This window comes from Molothrus ater, chromosome 4 (genome assembly GCF_012460135.2).
Source record: "Molothrus ater isolate BHLD 08-10-18 breed brown headed cowbird chromosome 4, BPBGC_Mater_1.1, whole genome shotgun sequence".
In the NCBI taxonomy this organism is placed as follows: Eukaryota; Metazoa; Chordata; class Aves; order Passeriformes; family Icteridae; genus Molothrus; species Molothrus ater.
The window spans coordinates 31,170,282-31,190,827 of NC_050481.2; the positions used below are offsets into that span (position 1 = coordinate 31,170,282).

General features: G+C 35.8%; 1 protein-coding gene across 1 annotated transcript in view; it reads right to left on the reverse strand.

The window, feature by feature from the left end:
- Positions 1-20,546, reverse strand: part of PDGFC (platelet derived growth factor C) — a 122,450-nt gene that overhangs the window by 20,604 nt on the left and 81,300 nt on the right. The window contains exon 3 of the mRNA XM_036382963.2: positions 13,079-13,259. Within this exon, the coding sequence (XP_036238856.1) occupies positions 13,079-13,259 (181 nt within the window). The remainder of the gene's footprint in view (positions 1-13,078; positions 13,260-20,546) is intronic.

Consider the following 20,546-nt stretch of genomic DNA (forward strand, 5'->3'; position numbering starts at 1 on the left):
AAATGAAATAAATCTTTTAAATAGTCTAATTAATTTTAGTATAATGAATAAATACACGTTTTCCTTTGTACATGCAATTCCTTTTTAGTCATTTCCTTGACAAAAAAGGAAAAGAAGGAAATACGACCTCTGCCAAGTAATAAACTCATAGTATTAACAAATCCAATATTTTGGAGAGAAAATCCATTCTCCTGAGGACTGATAATTAATCAGCTGTCTTCCTTTAAGCCTGATATCTTCAGTTATAACAACGTCACTGTCCACAGATGTGACCAAATTATCTCTAATTAATCTGATGGTCAACTAGATCAAGTATCTTGATATGGATGGATGGATAGTAGATAGACAGATAGATAGATACACAGACAGACATACAATTATATTCAGTTGGGCCTGCTATCATATCATGGGTATAGGTACTGTTTTTAACAGAAATGATAGGAAATTATGCTGCTTTATGTCCACAACCAGGCCATTAATCTTCCTTGTAGCATTTTAAACAAGTCTATTCAGGCATCAGTTGTGGTGCCAGGCCTGCCACCAGGCTGTTCATAGCAGTGACACTGACTGAAAGGGATGTCCCCATGTGCATGGACCTTCATCTGGTTTTCTCCTTTCACACTGCTCTGGTTTTGCACGTTCACTCTGCTGCAAAGCTACCAAGTCAAAGCGCCTGCCCAGGAAAGGAAGTGCTGCACATTAACACTGCACCAACCATAACCCATTTACAAACTGCTGCTCTCTGCTGTGCCTTACTGTCACTTTTGAAGGAGGTGAAGGTTTTCTTCAATTTTGTATTTCAAAAGCATAATTTTAGAAGAGTTGCAAAGCCTTTTAAAGAGGCACCTTTCATTCTATTACCCTTACGTACCCTTTTTAACAGCCATTTGAAAAATTAATATTTATGCTCTGAAGCATACTTTTCTGCTTGTATACATGCTTAAAATATCCCTTTGTCTCTTATTTTTCCATTCACTGATTCAGCAATACTGTCAATTTCTGATGATTTAATGTAGAATATATGGAGCTAATTACAGAACACAAGAAATCAAAAACTGTGGTTTTCCAAACTTTAGTTAATTGTGGTTTCACAAGCTGCTATTCAATGCAATCTAGGAAGTGGTTAGATGTAGGGCTTATTATCAGTCTAAGTAAAAAGTCAAAGTGTGAGGCACTGGTTGCACCTGAATTTTCCAGCTCATAAGAAATATGACTTTCTGTGAACTGCTGGCATTGTGGGGTTCAACACAGAGAAAACAGTGATTTGCTCCCTTAGCTTACAGGACTGAAAGATACTGGCTAGCCCCAAGTTTACCTTTTGACTAAGTCAGAAAATCTACTTCACAGCCATATCAGTGAAAATGCCCTTCTGCATCCCCAACAAAGCACCATCTCAGAAACAAGCCAAATAAGAAGATAATTTAAGATTATATTAAAAAGGCATTATTTACAAGCAATGATCACTGAATACATATTGTGGTATGTTTTTTCCAGGGCATGATGGACACTGCAAGAAGAGGGCAAAAAAAATGAGAGGGGGGCGGGGTGGGGAGGGAAGCAACTTTACATGGAAAACACCAGTCAAGAACAGTCATTGAAGAGATCTGCATGGCTAATTCTGGTAGGATTTCTCCCACCTGCCCTAAACAGTGAAGCCCTGTGAGATCATCTATTTGTTTAAATAAGGATAAAAACACATTCTGAAGGTTATCAATACCAAAAATGAAACATAATTGAGATGTTCTGCATGAATTACACTTATGAAGCAACATTAAACAAGTTGAGTTAAATGACTGTGGTGACTGCCATGCTTTGCTGAAGGAAGACTCAGTCTTGTATTTGGAGAAAATATTTTCTGTTTCTGTAAATGTTTATACATTTGAGATACCTAATTGCTGAAAAGATAGTATTACCATGTTCTTAGCCTTCTTTCATTATTTACTATTTAATTTGAAGCTATTTGCATCTCTCAGATTATCTGTGCAGTCCCAGTGGACAAACAATGATTTGAATGAACAAATTAGGATGCCAGAGCACTAACCACTTGGGGAATTGTCATTTCAGGTACATCACCAGAAATGTAATGTAAATTGCCTGAATTTAGATGAGCATAAATTCCTTTTGTAAGGCTATATTTCAGTTAAGAAGTCAGAAGAGGACATTTTGCTATTTAACAATTCAGGTTATATTCTCTTCTCAAACAATATACTAGTATTAGATATGAGTTACCTTAGCAACTATTATGTTGTCAGAGAATTCTGAGAAACTAGGATGCCTCAGTAAGCAACTGAAACACTGACAACTTTCTTCTTGTTTATCTCCTACAGTTCAGCTTCTCCCAAAGAAAATTAAACCAATTTTTTGGGATAACCACTGTAATCTCAGAATGAAAGCATCAATACTGTTTTTAACCTGATTAGCGTAAAAGTATAATTCCTCCAAGCAGTCTTTACTTCATTACTGAATCTGGTCCATGGTGTATATAATTCACTTAATTAGGAGATTAGAAGAATACATAGATGCTGGGCAGAATATTAATCTCAGTGTAATAAATATGTATAGGGAAACAGTTATTTGTCAATTAATTAATTAATATATACTTTAAAAAAATTAAAACCCCACCAAAATCTATTTAGGATTGAATAATGTGACCATTATTGTGATGATGTGGTCATTGTGTTTCAGACTCACAATACCCAATAGTTCCTGTTAAGGGCAATAGGAACTGCATGTTTAAAAATCTGTCACCAGCCAGACTGTAAATGACAAAAAAACTAGAATCAAAATTCCAAAGATTTCAAGCCTATAAGTTGGAAAGTACACGATTCTTATTGAAATTTCAGTAGTATTGCGTATGAATAGAAATAATATTAAAATCACATGGAATAATAAATCCAAGTTGGTGCTTTGTTAAAATAACTTTAAAATACGTTTATTCACCTGATAACGCCCACAGGAATACCATTTGTAAACAAAATGACCTAACCATGACAATTTTGCTCTATAGCAATTGCCAGTTATCACCCCTTGGGTAACTTGACTATTGTTTTCACTTTCTCCTCTGAACCTCAATACTTGGCAGAAACAAGCTGCCATCCTTTTCCTGCAGAAAGAAAAATAGTGGAAATTGCAGGAAGCCGTGGCCCATGGCAGACTCTAACTGGGGACAGAACATTGAGCATGACAAAGTCAGAGCAGGGTATAAGAGGTCTAAACTGAAAAATTCCCATGCTGTACCCCATGCAAGATGTGTTGCTTCCTCCTTCTCTTGGGGGATTCTCTAATTGCTTCATTACTGATTCTTTAATTGCTCGATTAGAAGATTACCTTTGTAAGTATTTAACTAAGGACAATGGAGAAGTCTTTCAAAAGTAATTGTACTCTTATAATTTATTAGGGAATCAAATTCAGAGAAAAAGGTGTTATTAAATCACTTTTCTCTGGTTTCAGATTTTCATTATGACTACACCTTAATATTTTGTTAGTCTTTGAAATATGAACCACAAAATTTAGGCCAGTTCTATCTATAAAGTATCCATTAGCGTTTTTGTATAGCACTGGTTTAGTAAATTGTGTCTTTGTATGACTTGTTTAATGATGCTCCTTAGATGGGCACAAGTGTTTCAAAATTATCAACAACTTATTTGAAGTGGCCTGCACAGTAAAGTTGGTCCTGTTCACACTTTGATACCTTTTAATGGATTGATTTTCAAAGTACCTTTGTGATTTCTAAGTTTCAGGTGATGAAATATCAAACTTTATAATGGAAATTTTAAGATTTTTTTTCTCTTTAACAGCAAGTGTCTTTCTCAATTTAAAGAATTGAAAAATTTTCTGAAAAATTTTAGTTGTCTTTGTACTCTTAACTTGACCATTTATCTTTGATTTTTGGTGAAAAGCTGAGCTATATTCCGAAGTTTTTATACTAGTAAACAGTTTCAAAACACTCTTATGAACCTAAATTACACATTAATTTTGCATTAAAGATATACTGCTGTTTAAGGCACCAAATTGAAAAGGGTTTTTTTCCTACATGAAAGGTGCCTATGACTTTATTAAGCAGAAAGGCAATTAAAAGTAAAAAGTAAAGTAAATACAGTATTTTAAGATATATATGTTGACAGAGTGCAAACAGGAGCAGATCAATGACAGAACTTAGTTAAACTAAAAGACAAGCGTTCCAAGCCAAAAAGGCATTACACAGATGAGTTAAGAGCAGGAAGTATTTTATTACTAACTTTTGATTACCCAGAACACGTCACATTGAAAAGCCCAAAGACAAATATGCACACACAAATCAGAAGAGTTCAGCAGATCAGAATGATTTTAGAAGATAAGCAAGGGCAACCCTATTAACAGCTTATATATTAAAAGCTTACATATATGTGGCTAACTGTCCTTCCAGTTAGAAAGTTAAAAATTATTTTTAATAGGAAATATAGATGATGACCCCTCAAGAAATACAGATGATGACTGAGAGGGTTTGATGATTTGGCTCAACTAAGTTATTTTACTCTCCATGGCTACTTAGTTGTTTTGGTTCTGTCAGTCAGAAGGGAATTCAGGGTTGGTTGCACAGCTAGCAAAAATTAGTTTTCAAATATATTTTAAATTTAGGCGTTTTCAAGCTTCAAAGACAGTGGCCTTTTAAACACTCACATGCAGACACAGTAAGAAAAACAGTGAAAATAAAACACTTGAACATTCAAATTCAGGAATTGCATTTACTATGCCAGAAATTCACTAAAATATGGAGATAGTGATTTCTAAAAAAAATTCCTTAGCACTGCATCTGTCTTTTTAAAGATGGTCATGATTTCTAAAGGGTGCTTGTCATACTATTAGAAGACTAATTAGAATAAGAGATGTCTACTGACAAACTCTGAAGCCCAGTGCTACCAAAAGACACCAGAGCTAGACTCTGAACAATAAATCACTGTATTGATTGGATTATTGACACTACACTGAAAATCCCCTATCTTCCTAACACACTCAGATGAGAGCAAGAAGTGCTATAAGGCATGTCAGGGTGGAGTTATTAAGTTATTAGAGAGTTCCCCCAAGAAACCCTTTTGCAGCTGAAAGGGAAAAGGCTATAAGAATCCACAAACATCCACAGTGCCTGTAGGATTATATGCAGAATTTCTTGGAAAGGCTGGGCCATCTGCTTTTACACCTCCACCTTTCAAGTGCCTTTAAACCTGGTCTTTCGTGCATTAAAGCACGCCCTTCAACATGAAGCGCTCTATTCCTCCTCCTAAATTACCTTTACTTTTTTTTTCCCTGTGATTTATTGCTCAGCTCAAAAGCAGAGTGAAATTAATAGTTAGGCCTCTGGAAATGTTTTTGGTCAAACAAACTGCCTTCCATTGCAACATGCTAGGTTCTTTAAATTTAGTTTTGTTTTTAAACAATTACAGTTCCTCAACAAAATCAGCCAGCTAGGAGCAAACATGGAAGCAGCCTTCCTGAATTCCTTGTCTACTACCCTAGCCTGAGATAATTGCAAGAACAGATGTGACAGCTTTGTGATTTCCTAGACTTTCCCACGAAAACAAAACTGAAAGCTTTTCAACAACAATCCTGGCTTCTTCAGCCAAACCTTTCATCACCATCATTAAAAAGGTTTTGAGCACTTATAGAAGCTAACAAATGACAGCTCATAATCCCCATCTGTAACACCAGAGGCCAGGTACTGCAAAGAAAAGACAGGTGCAAATTTTGGTATTCCCATAGTGCTTATTAACTACCCCTTCTTAGAAAGAAAAGGATTTGTCTTAACACCACTACCAATATCCCACATTAATCTTCCCACAAGCAAACTCTTACCCTGAAGCTACTATACAGTGTTATTACTCTGTCAAGAATTCTCCTGAATTTAAAGAGGTGCCTCTACCAACCTGTGGAGCTAGATTGTGCTGTAAGCCATCTACAGAAGCTGCCCCACAGCTGAGTTTATCTCAAATGTCTAGAGCTGCCCCCTTCAGAGCTCTAGGATGTGAAAGTTAAAACAAAATAAATTGAGAAGTTGCACTCTTCTATACCAACTTCTTTAAATTAATTTCTGCTCTTGCCTTTTTCTATCAGAATTGTAGTAATAAAATTTAGCACAGTACACACCACTAGAGTTACTGTCTGTTTTGCTGGGGTGAGGCAATGGGTAGGATTGTGGCATGACTAAGACATTTATATTGAATAGGGACAGAACAGGAATGCACCCAAATGGCATAACTAAAAACTATGGTGGTGCCTGAGACCTAGTATCAAATGTACATTGGCTTACCTCTTTTTCAGTTAGCAACCATGTCAGACACAATGTCTCAGAGTGATTTGGAAAAAAAAAAAAATCAGGACTGTGCCTGTTACACAGGGGATTACTTTAAGAATGGGATAGAATCACTTTGCTTTGGAATTTGTAGAGAAGCCATCACCATGCTTTCTCAAAAATGTTGATCCTGAAAATTGGAGAAGGGATAGTCAACTAGGTGATTCTGTAATACTTAAAGTATAAAAAAAATGATGTATTGCTAAAAAAACTTTGGGGAAGAGGAAGATGATGTTGGGAGTTCTTTATGTTTTTTGTTTGGGCTTTTTTCGAAGACTTTTTGTGTGTGGACATTTTGTTGTCTTATTTTTGTTCAGGGTTTTTTGAGGGAGGATGGTTTGGGTTTTTAAACAAAACATATCAAGTGAAAAGTAGCTCATAAAATATTTAGCAAAGGATTAAATAAAAAATTACCAATAATTGATACACTGCATTCTTTAGGATAGATATGATCAATTACATTGAACAAATAAACTTGAACCATGACTACAGAATAATCTTGCAAGACTAAAGGAACATTTGAACATCATTGTGAAATACTTCTGCTGAAGTAGCATTCAAAGCTCCAATTACATGACATCATTGAGTTTACAGCTGAAGAGTGGCATTTTTATATATATACAGATTGCTCTGAAGTCACAGCCTTGCTTAAAGTTTTTTTTTTTTGTTTGAGGACCCTCATATAAAACTTATAAATTTTTGAAAACAGCAGAGCACACAACATTAAAATTTACACTAGAATGCTACAAACAAGTAAATGATAGACCACGTAAAACTCATTTCCAAGTTAAATATGCATACATAAACTTCTCTGCTGAAATGCTATGAGGCACTAAAAGTTTTCAAATACTAAAAAAGAGTCCCTGACAATATAAATATTCATTACTAAATGGCAATTTAATAAAAGCCTTTGGATAATTTACAGAGAATGAAGAAAAGGGATTGTCTCATGTATTTGAAATACTTTTCCAATACATTTTCTAAACTTTTCACTTTTTAGGGGATTCAATTGTTTCCACTGAATCATTCTATGGTCTGCTTTCATCTGGGAGGAGAGGGTTAATATGTGATCAAAGACATTATTTGGGACAAGGAGCAATAAAGGTTGCCTGCTTATCCTTGACAGATGCATTACCCCATCTCTTGTAATAATTTCTGCTTGAAACAAGTTGACAGAGAGTGATCTAACTTGAACATAATGCTCTAGACAACTAAAAGGAGAGTGGTTTTCATGAGCTCTTGTCCATGTCACTTGTTGTGATTGCTCCTTAATACTTTATTTCAAAAAAATGCTCCCATACTCAAAAATGAAAGAGTTTTAAGACATATTAATGTTCCATTAAAAAAACACTTTGATATTTGCTGAACACTCCTGAATTTTTCAGGAAGAAAATTTGTACAGGATTTTTTGTAAAGAACAAAACACCAAAGCATGACATTTGGGATAATGCAATTGCATTTAATTTTGAAATTACTGCTAGTTATTTAGAAATAAGAAATTAGCTGATTTTTCATCTCTTGCCTCAGTGATACAGGATGTGATATTCAATAAATTTCCCAAATCAATGAACTTAAATCTTAGTCAAATATATGATAAATTTGTAAAAAGGTTTAATCCAAGGAATCTAAATTACTTTCCCACAAACAATGAAACAATTTGTGATTCTTTTCAGCCTCAGCCACTGTAAGACTAACATCACAGAAAAATATGAAACAAATGGTTTATACCTTATGTCCTACCTTATGAAAAACTGCATTCAGATTTTGGCTAAAGGGAAAGGAACCTTGTCCTTCAAAGAACAAAACTTGCTATCAGATAAGTATACTCATTCTGTTTAAGAACTAAATGTCAACACCAAAATGGTTCAAAATGTCCCTCTCACTTTTAGAGTCTCAGAAAATCCTCACTGACACCTCAGATTGTGAGGGTGAAGGATACACTTCTATGGACTTTGGTGCAGGTCCATAATCTTGCTAGATTCCTGTCTAACCTTGTCTCTCTGCAAGTCTGCTTCACACACACAGATCTTTAAACTTTTTATGATGTCTGTGGGACAGAATGAGATATGGTCACAGGAAAAAAAGGCATTATGATTTAATCAGAAAGTATACTTCAGAGGTTCTTTTGCCTCCAAGTTTTTTTCCCCCATCACTCATTTTAGTCCCATGGATAATAGCCACTCTCAGATTGTACTTTTTTCATTTTTTTTGTTAATTGAAACATTTCACTCTGACCTATGTATTTTGGAGTAATATTTAATGTCTCATCTAAGAAATTATCTAAGATGTTAAGCAAAAATTTAATCCAAAGTGGAATCTCCAAGAAAGAATTCATTTGAAAACATCTTTGATTTACAATGAATTTTTGCCACACAAAAGAAAATTAATACATGGAATTTGCACACTGGAGCATCTTTAGTAGCCTGTTCAATTATCAAGACTAAGGTTTCACTCTACCTAATCAGTGGAAACTCTGAACACAGAGGTTTTGTTTTAGAGTCCTTCCCACCACATGAAGGGTTTTCACAGTTTTTCCCTACATGCAGAATTGCAAATTGCTACACAACACTCATCCACTCCCCCCATTCTTCCTACCACCTTGGTTTAACCCTGGAATAATTTTATTTCTAAAACCTTTTGACCACTTCTAAAGAGAGTGCAGAAAAAACCTTATTTAGGAGATAAATCATGTTCTTTGTGATGTTTTTGGATGGATTTCCAGTTATTGCAGGCACAGTTAAGCATCTCTTGGGCTTCAGCACAAACACATGAGAAACACACCTGATTGCTGTAAAATCTGTAGACTTGTGAGAGAAGTGTAATCAGGGTATGAGCTTTCCTCTCTGTTCTAGTTTTATGCACTTTTTCTATTAGTATTTTAATTTTTGTCTGTTTCAATCAACAAGCTAAATTAAAAAGGTTCCACAAAAAAAAATGTAATACGCTCAATCTTTAAAGAGCAAAGCTTAGCCAACTTGGATGAAATAAGGGAAGTATAGTTACATAGTTCTAAAAAGAGCATCATTTTAACTTGCATTACTGCACAGGCAATACTAACAAAATACCTGCATCAAAAGGGGAAAAAAGAAAAGCAATCCAAACCAGACCACTCTCTTGGATTGACACCCATGTAGCCAAACAGGTACTGCACCAAAATCCCAAACCACCCAAAGTCACTTTTAAGTCAGGTCAAGCTTTAGACAGCTTCATGGAGTTTCATCTTTGCTTGCATAAAAGAGGGTTAAGTCTGTTCTTTTCAAAGATCTTTGGCATGATCTTTGATGACAAATGACATGCTACCATATGCCAAAAAAGAAGGGGAATACAGTCACCCCCAGCTTCAACTTTAACTGGAGCTGCTTTGTTCTGAGTGCCCTGAATAATTAATAACTACTTTGGCAATCAGTCATGCATTCCTTAATGGCACCTCAGGCATCAAGTATCCCATTCACCCGCTCCCCAACTAACAATGGACTTTATTACATCAAGTTTTCTCTGCCAAACTTGTAACTGACATAGTTTAAACTAAACAAGTCACTAGGAAGACTGAGGCCCAAATGTATATTTTAAGAGTTTATAAGATTTCCCCCAATTTCATGTGGCTGCTATACAAAGCAAGTGAGAAGAGGAAAAGAAATGAGATATGGATTGTTTTTGCAATAAAGTTCTAGGAGGGTTTAGGTGGCACAGTGCTGCCAAAATCATGACTTTTAATACATGGATAGCTGGTCAAAACTGAGAACCACCACCAGGCAGCCTTTACTGAATAAAGCAGCTCACCAGTAAGCACAGAGTAAGTGACAGGGCAGAGCATGAAAGAGTGACTGAGAATAACAGCTGTGCTGAAAGGAGCACAATAATTTTGGAATAACATAAACTATGTTCGCTTAATAGGAATGAACTTTTTCAACACTTGCTTCCACTTCACGTATTGCAGACAAAATTAACTTGTAACTATAAAATAGAGGAAAGAAAGTGGGAGTAAGACCAGAATTACAAAAAGTTCCAGATGCAGCCAGGGTAGTCAATTTAAAATGGAAATTCAAATTAAGATCTAATTAATTGAAATCTGAAGACAAGCGTTGTGTTTTTCTTGGGGAACATTCTGCATGTATACAGTATCTGCAATGCTTTTATTCAGTGTCTCATAATCCCACATCAAACCTCTCTAGAGATGATGTTGGATCCACTGACATTGGAATGGCTGTGAGTCCTTTCTTTAGAGTAACTAAATCCTAGAAATAAAGTATCAGATCAGTAAGCATTCTCCTACTACTAATCACGTGAGAAGTTGGTTTGAAATATAATATACAAAGTGAAAAAAAATTAAACTAAAAAAAATTATATATATATATATATATATATATATACACACACACACAATAAATTACAGCAGATCTAAACAAAGCCATTTCTCTTGCTCTTTAAAAGACCTGAAAATGTGTCCAGTGCCCCTCTCCGTGTGTGGCCTTCAAATACAGAAACAAGCTTGCACTGTTTTATTTCAGTTTTGCTTCATTTCTCCCCAAACAATCTCTCACTTCTAGTCTACCAGGAATCTCCCCCTTCCTACTACTTGTCAAAAAAAGAGAAAAAGAATTAACTGTTTAGGACCAATTCATTGAACTGAATCTCTTAGTGAATTGCAAGAATCATTTAAAATTTAAGCTCATTCCTATAGGTGACCTCTTTTTTGTGGGGATGTGGTACAGGGGCTGTAAATTTTATTTTCTCTTGAAAAGCTGGATAAGATAACTTTATAGCTGTAAAGCAAGCTACTCTTTTTTTTGGCATTGGTTTTCAATTGTTTTAGGTACAAGAAGAAGGTTTAATCCTGGAAGTAAACAATATCTATTTAATTTACAATCTGCTGTCTGAAATGTGTAATTGTATTCTGCATGTCTGAAACGTGCAATTGTATTTTGCATTCTGAAAAAAACCCATATTTTTTGTTGAAAATGACCACAGCTCTTTTAGTGGTAAATATAGAAAATAACTGATAAGAAGTAGCTATACTGCACATTTTGGGACTCATTCCAAATTCTTATGACAGCAAGTGGGCTGCTCTTGCCCCTTGCATGTGTTAGGTATAATTATTTTGAACATTAACCTTTTTTTTTGTGAGTGCTGGTAATTTAAACTTTCTAACTGTTTTTCCCCATCAAATATGAAGGAATAAACTCAGTCTATTTGTACAGCATGACACAAAAATAATTATACATATACTCCTATTATCAGGTGCCTTTGTTTAATCACTTCCACAGAAATGGGATCACACATGAGTTAGACAGATACACAGCAGGTAGGGTGTAACACTAGAGCTGTGACAATGGAATTTGGCACCAGCCTCACAAATAGATGTATTTGTTGCTTTTCTTTTATAATTTTCTAAAAGAAAACACACTTATTACATTCTGCCCTTGGGTGCACTGATGTTTAAGCCTGGCCTCATTTCAAGTTTGGAGACTGAAATTTTATTTAAAGTTTACCACTATCAGGTCATAAAATTCTACTAACAGAAGTTATTCTAACTCATAAAAGAGTGAAATATGCAGATCAAACCTTTAGTCACTCCAGAAGTAGTTCTTCCTTAGGCACAAGTAGTTAAAAATATTTATAGAAAAACAACACACACAAATATATATATATATATATACACACACACACAAACATTGCACTCCCACTACACTACACTGACACCATCATCAGCATGCTAAATATATTCTTCTCAATAACTCAAATTTTGCCAATGAGGAGAAGGAGCAAAAATAGCAGAAAAATAAAGCCAGCCAAGTGTATTCTGAGTGAAGCACTATTCAGTGGGGTTACAACATGGATTCTATTGATCAGGTTTTTTTTTTGACCTTGGAGATATTTTCCACCAACCAAATACCACAGACCACGAGACTACTTAGGAGATTGAAAGTGAATTATACGGAATTTAACAAAAAATAGTTCTTACTCTCTTTAAGTATGGAATACCTATTAAAAAAAAAAAAAACACCTCCTGTTTTCCTCCATTTCTCCATTTTAATGTTTCAGGACATTATCTCACCCTTAAGATTCTGTAAACATTTTTTTGTCTTTCATTTCATTAAAATAGTAACAGAAAACTGTTGACATTGAAATTAGTCACATTTAGACAATGATCAGTTTAATATCTGTGACTTACAAGCTTTAAGCAACATTCAAGAGAAGTCCAAAGTACAGATTACAAGGAAAATAGGAAAATGCAGTGAAAAATGAATATTATGGATTGTCTGCTTTGTCTCTATAATAAAATTACCTAGAATCATAAGAACTCTTCTGTTTGGGAACTAGGTATAATCATCAAGTTGAGTATGTCTAACAGTAGCTGACTAATAAGGACATTAATCTCCTCAGTTTCTTTTTTGTAACTTCCCAATCCTCTTTAAACATCACACTACTGATTCATAAATTTATCTGTCTTCTTCTCAAAGCTGGAATTCTTTTTTTTTCCCCACAGCACAGTATTAGGAATGCAAACATTTTACTGAATTTTCCACACAACCGAGCCCACAACTTCCTAGTTCAAAGCCATCCAAAAAGAACCACAGGAACACTCAGTTAAAAACAGAAACAAAATGTACAATTCAGGAAGACAGATTGCACACTGCTATTATTATTAAGAAATAAACAGTAATTAACCTTACCCTATTAAAATATTCTTTTGAGCTACCACTTCAAAGATTTTGTATCCTGAAATGCTTCGATCTGAAACACGTTACTTACTGGCATAAGAAGTGTATAATGGATGCAGAATCCAGGTTCAGAAGGAAAATATTCATCAGACACAAATCTTATTCTGATCTGGTTTCCTTTGGAGATTTGTCTACTTGGCACGGTACTGGAACCACACCAGCGTCCTAAAACCGTGCCATCACTAGGCTCTTCAACTTCTACAAAGTCATACCTGAAAAGAAAATAAAATATTTACTGACAAAAATTCTATAAACTTCCTAATTTAACCAATAAACTGACTCTGCAATTTTTTATTTTTTTAAATGCTAAAAGTATGCAGCCAGCTATTTTAAACTTAGCTCCCAAGTTGCTACTGATTTACATACATAATAAAATCATACAGTGAGGTTAAGAAAATAAAAGCAGTTAGCATTTTGGAGAGACCCAAGTGTATGGTTTTGCTTCTTGTACAGAAAGCAATTACCACATGTGTGACAGGGCAGAATGAAATCAGAGAAGAAAAAAGGCTGTAATTGCCTGAGTGGCACAGTAATTCGTGCTGCAATGTCACCAGCACTACCCTGCATGCCACCAGGGAAAGTTCAGGGGGTTTTTGGTACTGCTTTCCTGGAATATCAGAGGTGAATAACTTCCTAAAGGTTAAGTTAGGGCTTAGAGAAACTTGGAAGGAATTGATGCATATCCCAAGAAGACATTTGTTGAGCAAAGACTTAGACCTCACTGCATGTGAGAAAGAACCTGGTATTTTGGAAATATTGACAAGAAACACATGGGTAGGGAACCAGGAGAGAATGAAACATATTAAGTTTGATTTAGTTTCATTGCTTTTAACATGTGGTGTATGTATCCCTGGGGATTGGTGAACAACTTCAACCAGATCCATGGATGGTAACTAAGACATGCCAGTCAACCATCAATAAGCTTCAGTGTGCCATACAAAAGCCCTCGTTTTCACTGGAAACGTTTAGTGGGTTCCCAAGTCATAAAACCATGGAAAGCCACTGCTCTAGAAGGTACATCTGGTTTCAGTGCTTTAACCTGCTTCATGTCAGCTCCCCAGCCGCCCACTGACAGATTAAACACTGAGCATTTCAGCTGCATTTTCCCTGCTCCAGCTTGAGTCCCCAGTGGCAGCACAGCCCGGTGGGTTGGGAAGGTGAGTGTGTGCTGGTTAAAGCAGGGCAAGCACTCAGCTGTTTTCAGTTCCAGCTTCCCCAGCCAAGTTTTTACTTTTAAACCACAATTTGTATCCTAAGCATGAGCATAACAAACCTCTGAGAAAGTTTTGAGGTTTCTGATATTTTTATATCCTCTTGCATGTGCAGTCATATATTAAATACATCTCACATAAATCTAAATTCGTAAATAGCAGAGTCCTTTTCAAGGGTACAAACAGTCCTACCTCTGATGACAACAAAGGCTCATATTTTAAAAAACATGCACACAAACACTCTCTACCAAATATGCCAAGGTATAGTTAATGTGAAAATTATTACCTCATAAACATTTTCTACTAAATATTTTTCTGGATTTTTTTTTCAGTAAATCTAATCTTTATAATGATTCCCAGTTCCCTAGTTAGACAGCAGGCAATAAATTCTTGTGTTGCATGTTTGTGCAAGACTGACTAGCACATTTATTATCTCCATTTAAAGGACCACTATTTTTTCCACTTAATTAAAAATGAATGCAATGAATATGCTCATTAACTGTGTTCAAAATCCATTACTGCCATGTACCACAGTTTTAAATCTTTGTTGAACTTATGATACTAATTACTTTATCATTATCTTTTTTCCCCCCAAACACAAACTAATTCCTTTACCAGATCCACCAGTGTTTTTACTTTATGATCAAGTATACAACTTATTACAAAGGCAATGTGTACATTAATTGTACTAAGGCCTCAGGGCTCAAGACATTTATCAAATTTATTTGGAGTGCTGAGCTTTTTTTCTTTTCAAGATCAGCTTTTGAAATTTCTAAAGATAACCTTTTTATTTTTCAGTTAAGGATATGAAATAATTACCTACCTTCCTGATTTTTAAAGAGTGAAATAAGCTAATATTTACATTTATTGACTTTGGTTTAAGATGTTGAGGGGAGTCAGGGGGCTTAGTGCCTCTACATAACTTGCAGTACTTTTTATTGCACTCTTTGGTCTTCTGGTACACCTGAAGTAAAAGAGAAACTCAAATTCCACAGTTTAAATCCTAGACCCTTCAAATAAAAGCTAATTAATTCCATTAGTAGAGAGGTAAACTTAAGGGAAATAAGTATCCTGAAAAACCAAATAAAATTCAGCTTGGATAATGACATTTTTAGCCAATAACTTTATTCCTGTCAGTTACCTAGGCTAAATGTGCTACAAGAGCCTGCCAAAAAGCCTTCTGTGAGGCTAAAATTCCTCTCATCACACATATGGATTCATGTCTGAACTTTCTGTAAAAATAACACAACAAAGCTGTTCAGATGCTTCAGCATTTACATTATTGCACTACATAATTTTGCAGCTGATGTCACGGGGCTAAGGAGGAGCAGGGACAATAGCACAGCCATGGAAAATTATTTCTCCATCAAGAGAAGGTTGTACTTGAAACACAAGAGAACTAGGATAAATAACCAAGAACTGAGATGCCATTTTATAACTGGGATGGAATAAGAAAATGTTAAAATGCATATTGAACTTACCAACGCAAAGACCTTCTTTTCTTTGCAGTATGCAAAGGAGCAAACACAAGCCTCTTTGAAAATGGCTAAAGAAATGCTCTGGTGCTGTATCTGTAATATTTTTTAAATATTGCTAAGTAAAAGTTATGGCAAAAAGGCAGTCCGGTCTCCTTTCCTGGGACTAAAGATGCTCTGGCCTTTAGGCATGATGCCTTCAATGCCTTCTGTTGTACCTGTTGCAGACGTTCTACTGCCCTCCCCTAAGGCCTGGGTGCCTGGAACATGGATTGAATCAACAACCTGAGCAAAGACAATTTACTGGAAAGGAGCAAGGACGTAACATAAGCAGCTCAAAGCTTCAACAACTTTCCAACCAGGAAATGTTTTTTTCCAAGAGTGTATGTTTTCCTCTCCTTTCTTTATGTTTTTTCTGTGGTTTATACTGTCATTTCCTAAACATATTCTGACAGGCTGTTTATCTTGGCTTGAAGTTTTGTGACCTTTCTATGGCTTCTCTCTGCCTCCAGAATTCCACAAATATATCAAAAAATGTAAGAAGCAAAAATCCACCAGGTAAAACCATTTGTCATATCAGTGGTGTTGGACCTTTCCATGTGTATACAGCTGCATGCTAGACAAAACTCTAGAAAGCCCATTAACACAGTTTGTGACAGGTGAAATTTATTCTTCCTTCCCCTTTTGATCAAAACAAGTTTCTTTTTCTTTAGTTAAGAAACAAGAAGTTGTTAACAATCCCTATTGATTTTTTTATAGCATTTTGTGGGGCAATGTAATATTTCTATTCCAACTTGTTTTAAAGCACATAGAATTCTGAGGTTTGCCTGGTTGGCATAGCACACGCACCTGCAGACCCAAAACATCCAAGGTCCTCTGGCAGTTCACCAGACAAACAGTTGTAAAATAGCACTGAAATGGTTTGGACAGCTTCAATTTTGGAAACACTGGAAATTATTAAAAACTGTCATAATGAAAATATAACTTTGATATTTTACTAATAAGAATTTTAGCACCATCATTCTAAAGAAAACTATACTTTCTTCTTTCACCTCTATTTGAAATAATTTTAATTTCTGCTATTGCAATATTTATATTTGCTGTGAAACAAAAGTCTTGGTTTCCATCATTTGACATAGCTGTGCTTTTGTATAGACAGAAGTGTGAGGTATTGGTGGTATCTTACATAGTCTTCACTTCTTAGATCACTTTCAAATCACACCTGTAAGTAACAATATAGCTTTTTGTAAAGTAAACATATCTGCCTATAGAGGAAACCAAGGCCAAACATTTAGCTCAACAACATTTTTTTCAAAGCTTGGCAGATTCACATTTATCTGAATGGAAAAGGGAACAGTGAAGCATGACAGAGGCACTCAGATCCATGGTACCTAATTGCAGCTTTTTTATTCCCTGGAGGCCAATATACAGCAAAGATGTGTGACAGGACAAGAGAAATGCAGAGTTTATGAGAAAGGGTAGAGGGAAAATAGGAGGACCTCAAGAAGGAAGAAAAGGACAGAGTAGCATGCTGGACTTCAGAGAAAAATCTATTCCAGGTAAGCAACAAGCCTACAGACATAGCAATACAGTTGTAAAAAGAAAACAAGTTGGAATGCTTTGATTACATTCTATACCCATTTACCCATACTGTATCCCCCTACAATTTTTTTTCTTGACAATGTGACCAGGTCAGGCAGCACAACCACCTAATGCTCAAGTTTGCAAGCCTCAGAGGAACTATTTAATTCCATTGCCTTTCATATGCATTAATTTACACCACACTCTTCTGCATTTGCTGCCAGACAGAAATATCTATATTAATGTCAGACTGGCCTGTTCAGTCCAGTCCCGCATTCAGCACAGTAGATACAAGATTCCTGGAAGTGACAACCACTAGCAGTGCACATTGGTAAAAGTTAACTATAAATAATGTCACTTGCCAGATAGGCAGCAGAGAAAAGCAGATTTCCTGGAGGGACAGAAGGGAGATTGCACCTTGACTTAAATGGTGGTGGCTCTGTGACAGCACCAGAAAATACTCCATACAGGGTAAAAGTTCAGTAAAATTATACTGCTCAATATCACCAGAAATATTTAACTGGGGCTGCTTTGAGTGACACTAAAGCCAGGATACCAGAACAAAACATTTTTCAAAAACTAGCCAATACAAAATTTTAATTATTTTAAATATTCCCTCTGGATTTTTTTTTCTGATATCAATTTCCAAACAAAGTTATCCAGAGTCATTTGACTGCAGCTCCTGAGGCTCACACCGTAGGTGATTTACCCCTAAGACTCACCCTCTAGGAGGACTTGGCAGTGTCTTCTCCTGCAATAGGAAACTCCTTTGGACATCATTACAGATCATCCAACAATTAAAAAAAGACTTACAGTCTATGATTTCTGTCATGAAATCATCATGCTTGATGTTTTAACATATAAACAGAGAAAAAAAATGATGAAACACCAGTGATTTGATGAGAAATAAATTTCCATAGTAGTTTCTGTATTTGCTGATCTTACACACACTGTGTCATAACAGTCACTGGAAAGAAACAACAAACCCAGATATAATCCAAATAAATAACTGATGAGGTCAGTTTTTGTACTCAGAAAATGATGTTTAATTATATACAAACATCACTTCTAGCAGTAGACATCGCTTCCAGCCAACGAATGAGCATAAAACCCCCAAGTATCCTGGCATGTCTACATTTTCCATGAAATAAAGATACTCAAGGTATAAACAGAGAACATTTCTAACTGCCATTCCCCAAATATGGATTGTAGTTTCTCTGCCAACCTACTTTGAATACATCTATTTTAGAATATGCAGTACTGCACATTAGGAACTGCCTTATGGAAACACAGATTCATTCACAAATGTTACATGGTTGCCATGGTTCTCCCTGTTTAATCTTTTCTCACACTGATTAATAACAGCCTGAGGCTTCTAACACAACCACACAGCTCTCTCTGTATTTCTACCTTGTTATTTAGAATACATGGGGGGAAAAAAAAGTTTAATCCTTAGATTTCAATTCTCTTTCCTTTCATTCATTGCAAGCCACTTTGATCATAAATATACACTTAACCACACTACAAGTGGAAAGGAAAAACAAGACAGAGTTAAAGCCCCCAAAATTCTACTCTTCAAACATTAAAGCCCTTTTTATTAAAAGGATGCACTGATTGTTTGATTTGGAGAAATTACCTGCTGCATTACCACACTCTAGTCTACCAGAAAATATATTTTCCATTTTCTGTGGGTCATTACCATGTGAACGTGAGAAATACACATTTTGCAAAGCAGCTTTTGTCCCTTGGTGAATGCATTTTGGCACTGCATGCAAAAATAAGAAACTCAAAGAAATGTGTCTCTTTTCCTAAAAACTCCCACTTATATCAAAAGTTTGTTTCAGTGCCAATTAATAAACTGTATTGCTGAAAACATTTCCCTGATGACTAGGAAGCTGACACACAACTTTATCTAGGAAATAAATCCTCATGATTGATATCTAGGTGCACTGATAAACACTTATGTTCCTCAACCATGAGCACATGAATATCCCATAGCCTCTGAAAGTGACATCTGCCTTGTGGGGACAAAGGGTCAAGAATGCAAAACTGCAAACTAGGTACATTTGTAAGTGTACTTCAGGCTCTGAAACAAAATCAATTCTAGCTTGTTCAAACCGCAAGCTTTCAACTATTTAAGCATATATTACACTACTGATATGGATTAAGCACATAAACAAGTAATTTCAGGAATACAGAACCACAGAATTCAGCCTCTGCTGCAAACTAATTTATACCCATACAACTTCTATTCATACAGCATTTCAAGCATTTGAATAAGTACCTTATAGAAAGAGACAGTATAATCCTACAGATCAGAATTGGAGGTAAGAAGATGGTTTCCCAAACTCTTTCTTTTAAAACACCGATTGTCAAATTTCTTAGAAGCTACTTACACTTATCTTCATTGTATTACAGAATGACAGTATTCCCAACGCCAGTCAGAAATATGTTTAGCTTTTTTTAAACACAGATTAAATTTGGTCCAAAAATGGCCTTTAATGAGTACAACAGACATATAAACCAAATAATGGCATTTCATACCATCACTATTACTTTATATCAAAGAGGAATTTGGAAAAAGGGCGAGCTTGGAAAAAATGTACACATACAAATAAGCCTGCAAATGATGCTGCAGTCTGTGTACTTACTTTGGCCTTTATCTTTAAATACAAAGAATTAAGTTCTGTGTAGATGAAGATCCCAAGGATTTCCAACACTCACTGTTAATATGCTACACTTACCTTTTTCCTATCTGACTACAGATTCTCCTGTAGTCTTATAAAATACAGTGTTGTATTTATCCTAGTCTTATAAAATACAGCATTTTTATACTTTGTAATACTTTGAAGTAGTTTTGTTTTTTATCCCCATATTTTTCCCAAATGGTTTATCCCAGACTGTACCCCCCTCCCTTTACCTGTGTTATCCCTCTCCTGGGATGAGATCATCCCCAAACCCCCACCCTGGCTCTCTGTCAATCACTCAGCATCCCATCCCCTCCATCCAGAAGTTTCGGTCCAGGTCATCGAGTGATTAGCCAGAGGCTGGGAGTCAGCCCCCCAAGCCTTGCCCCATAAGCTGTCCTAAATGTCTATCCCCCAGCATCCATCCCTTAGGGTCACTCATTGGTTGGTAAAATGTTACCTACTTTTGGTTTCCACCTCCCTTTAAATGTGACCTTGGCACATCTCCCGGGGCTCTCGGCAGGAGGCCCCTGAGGTGCAGGAGC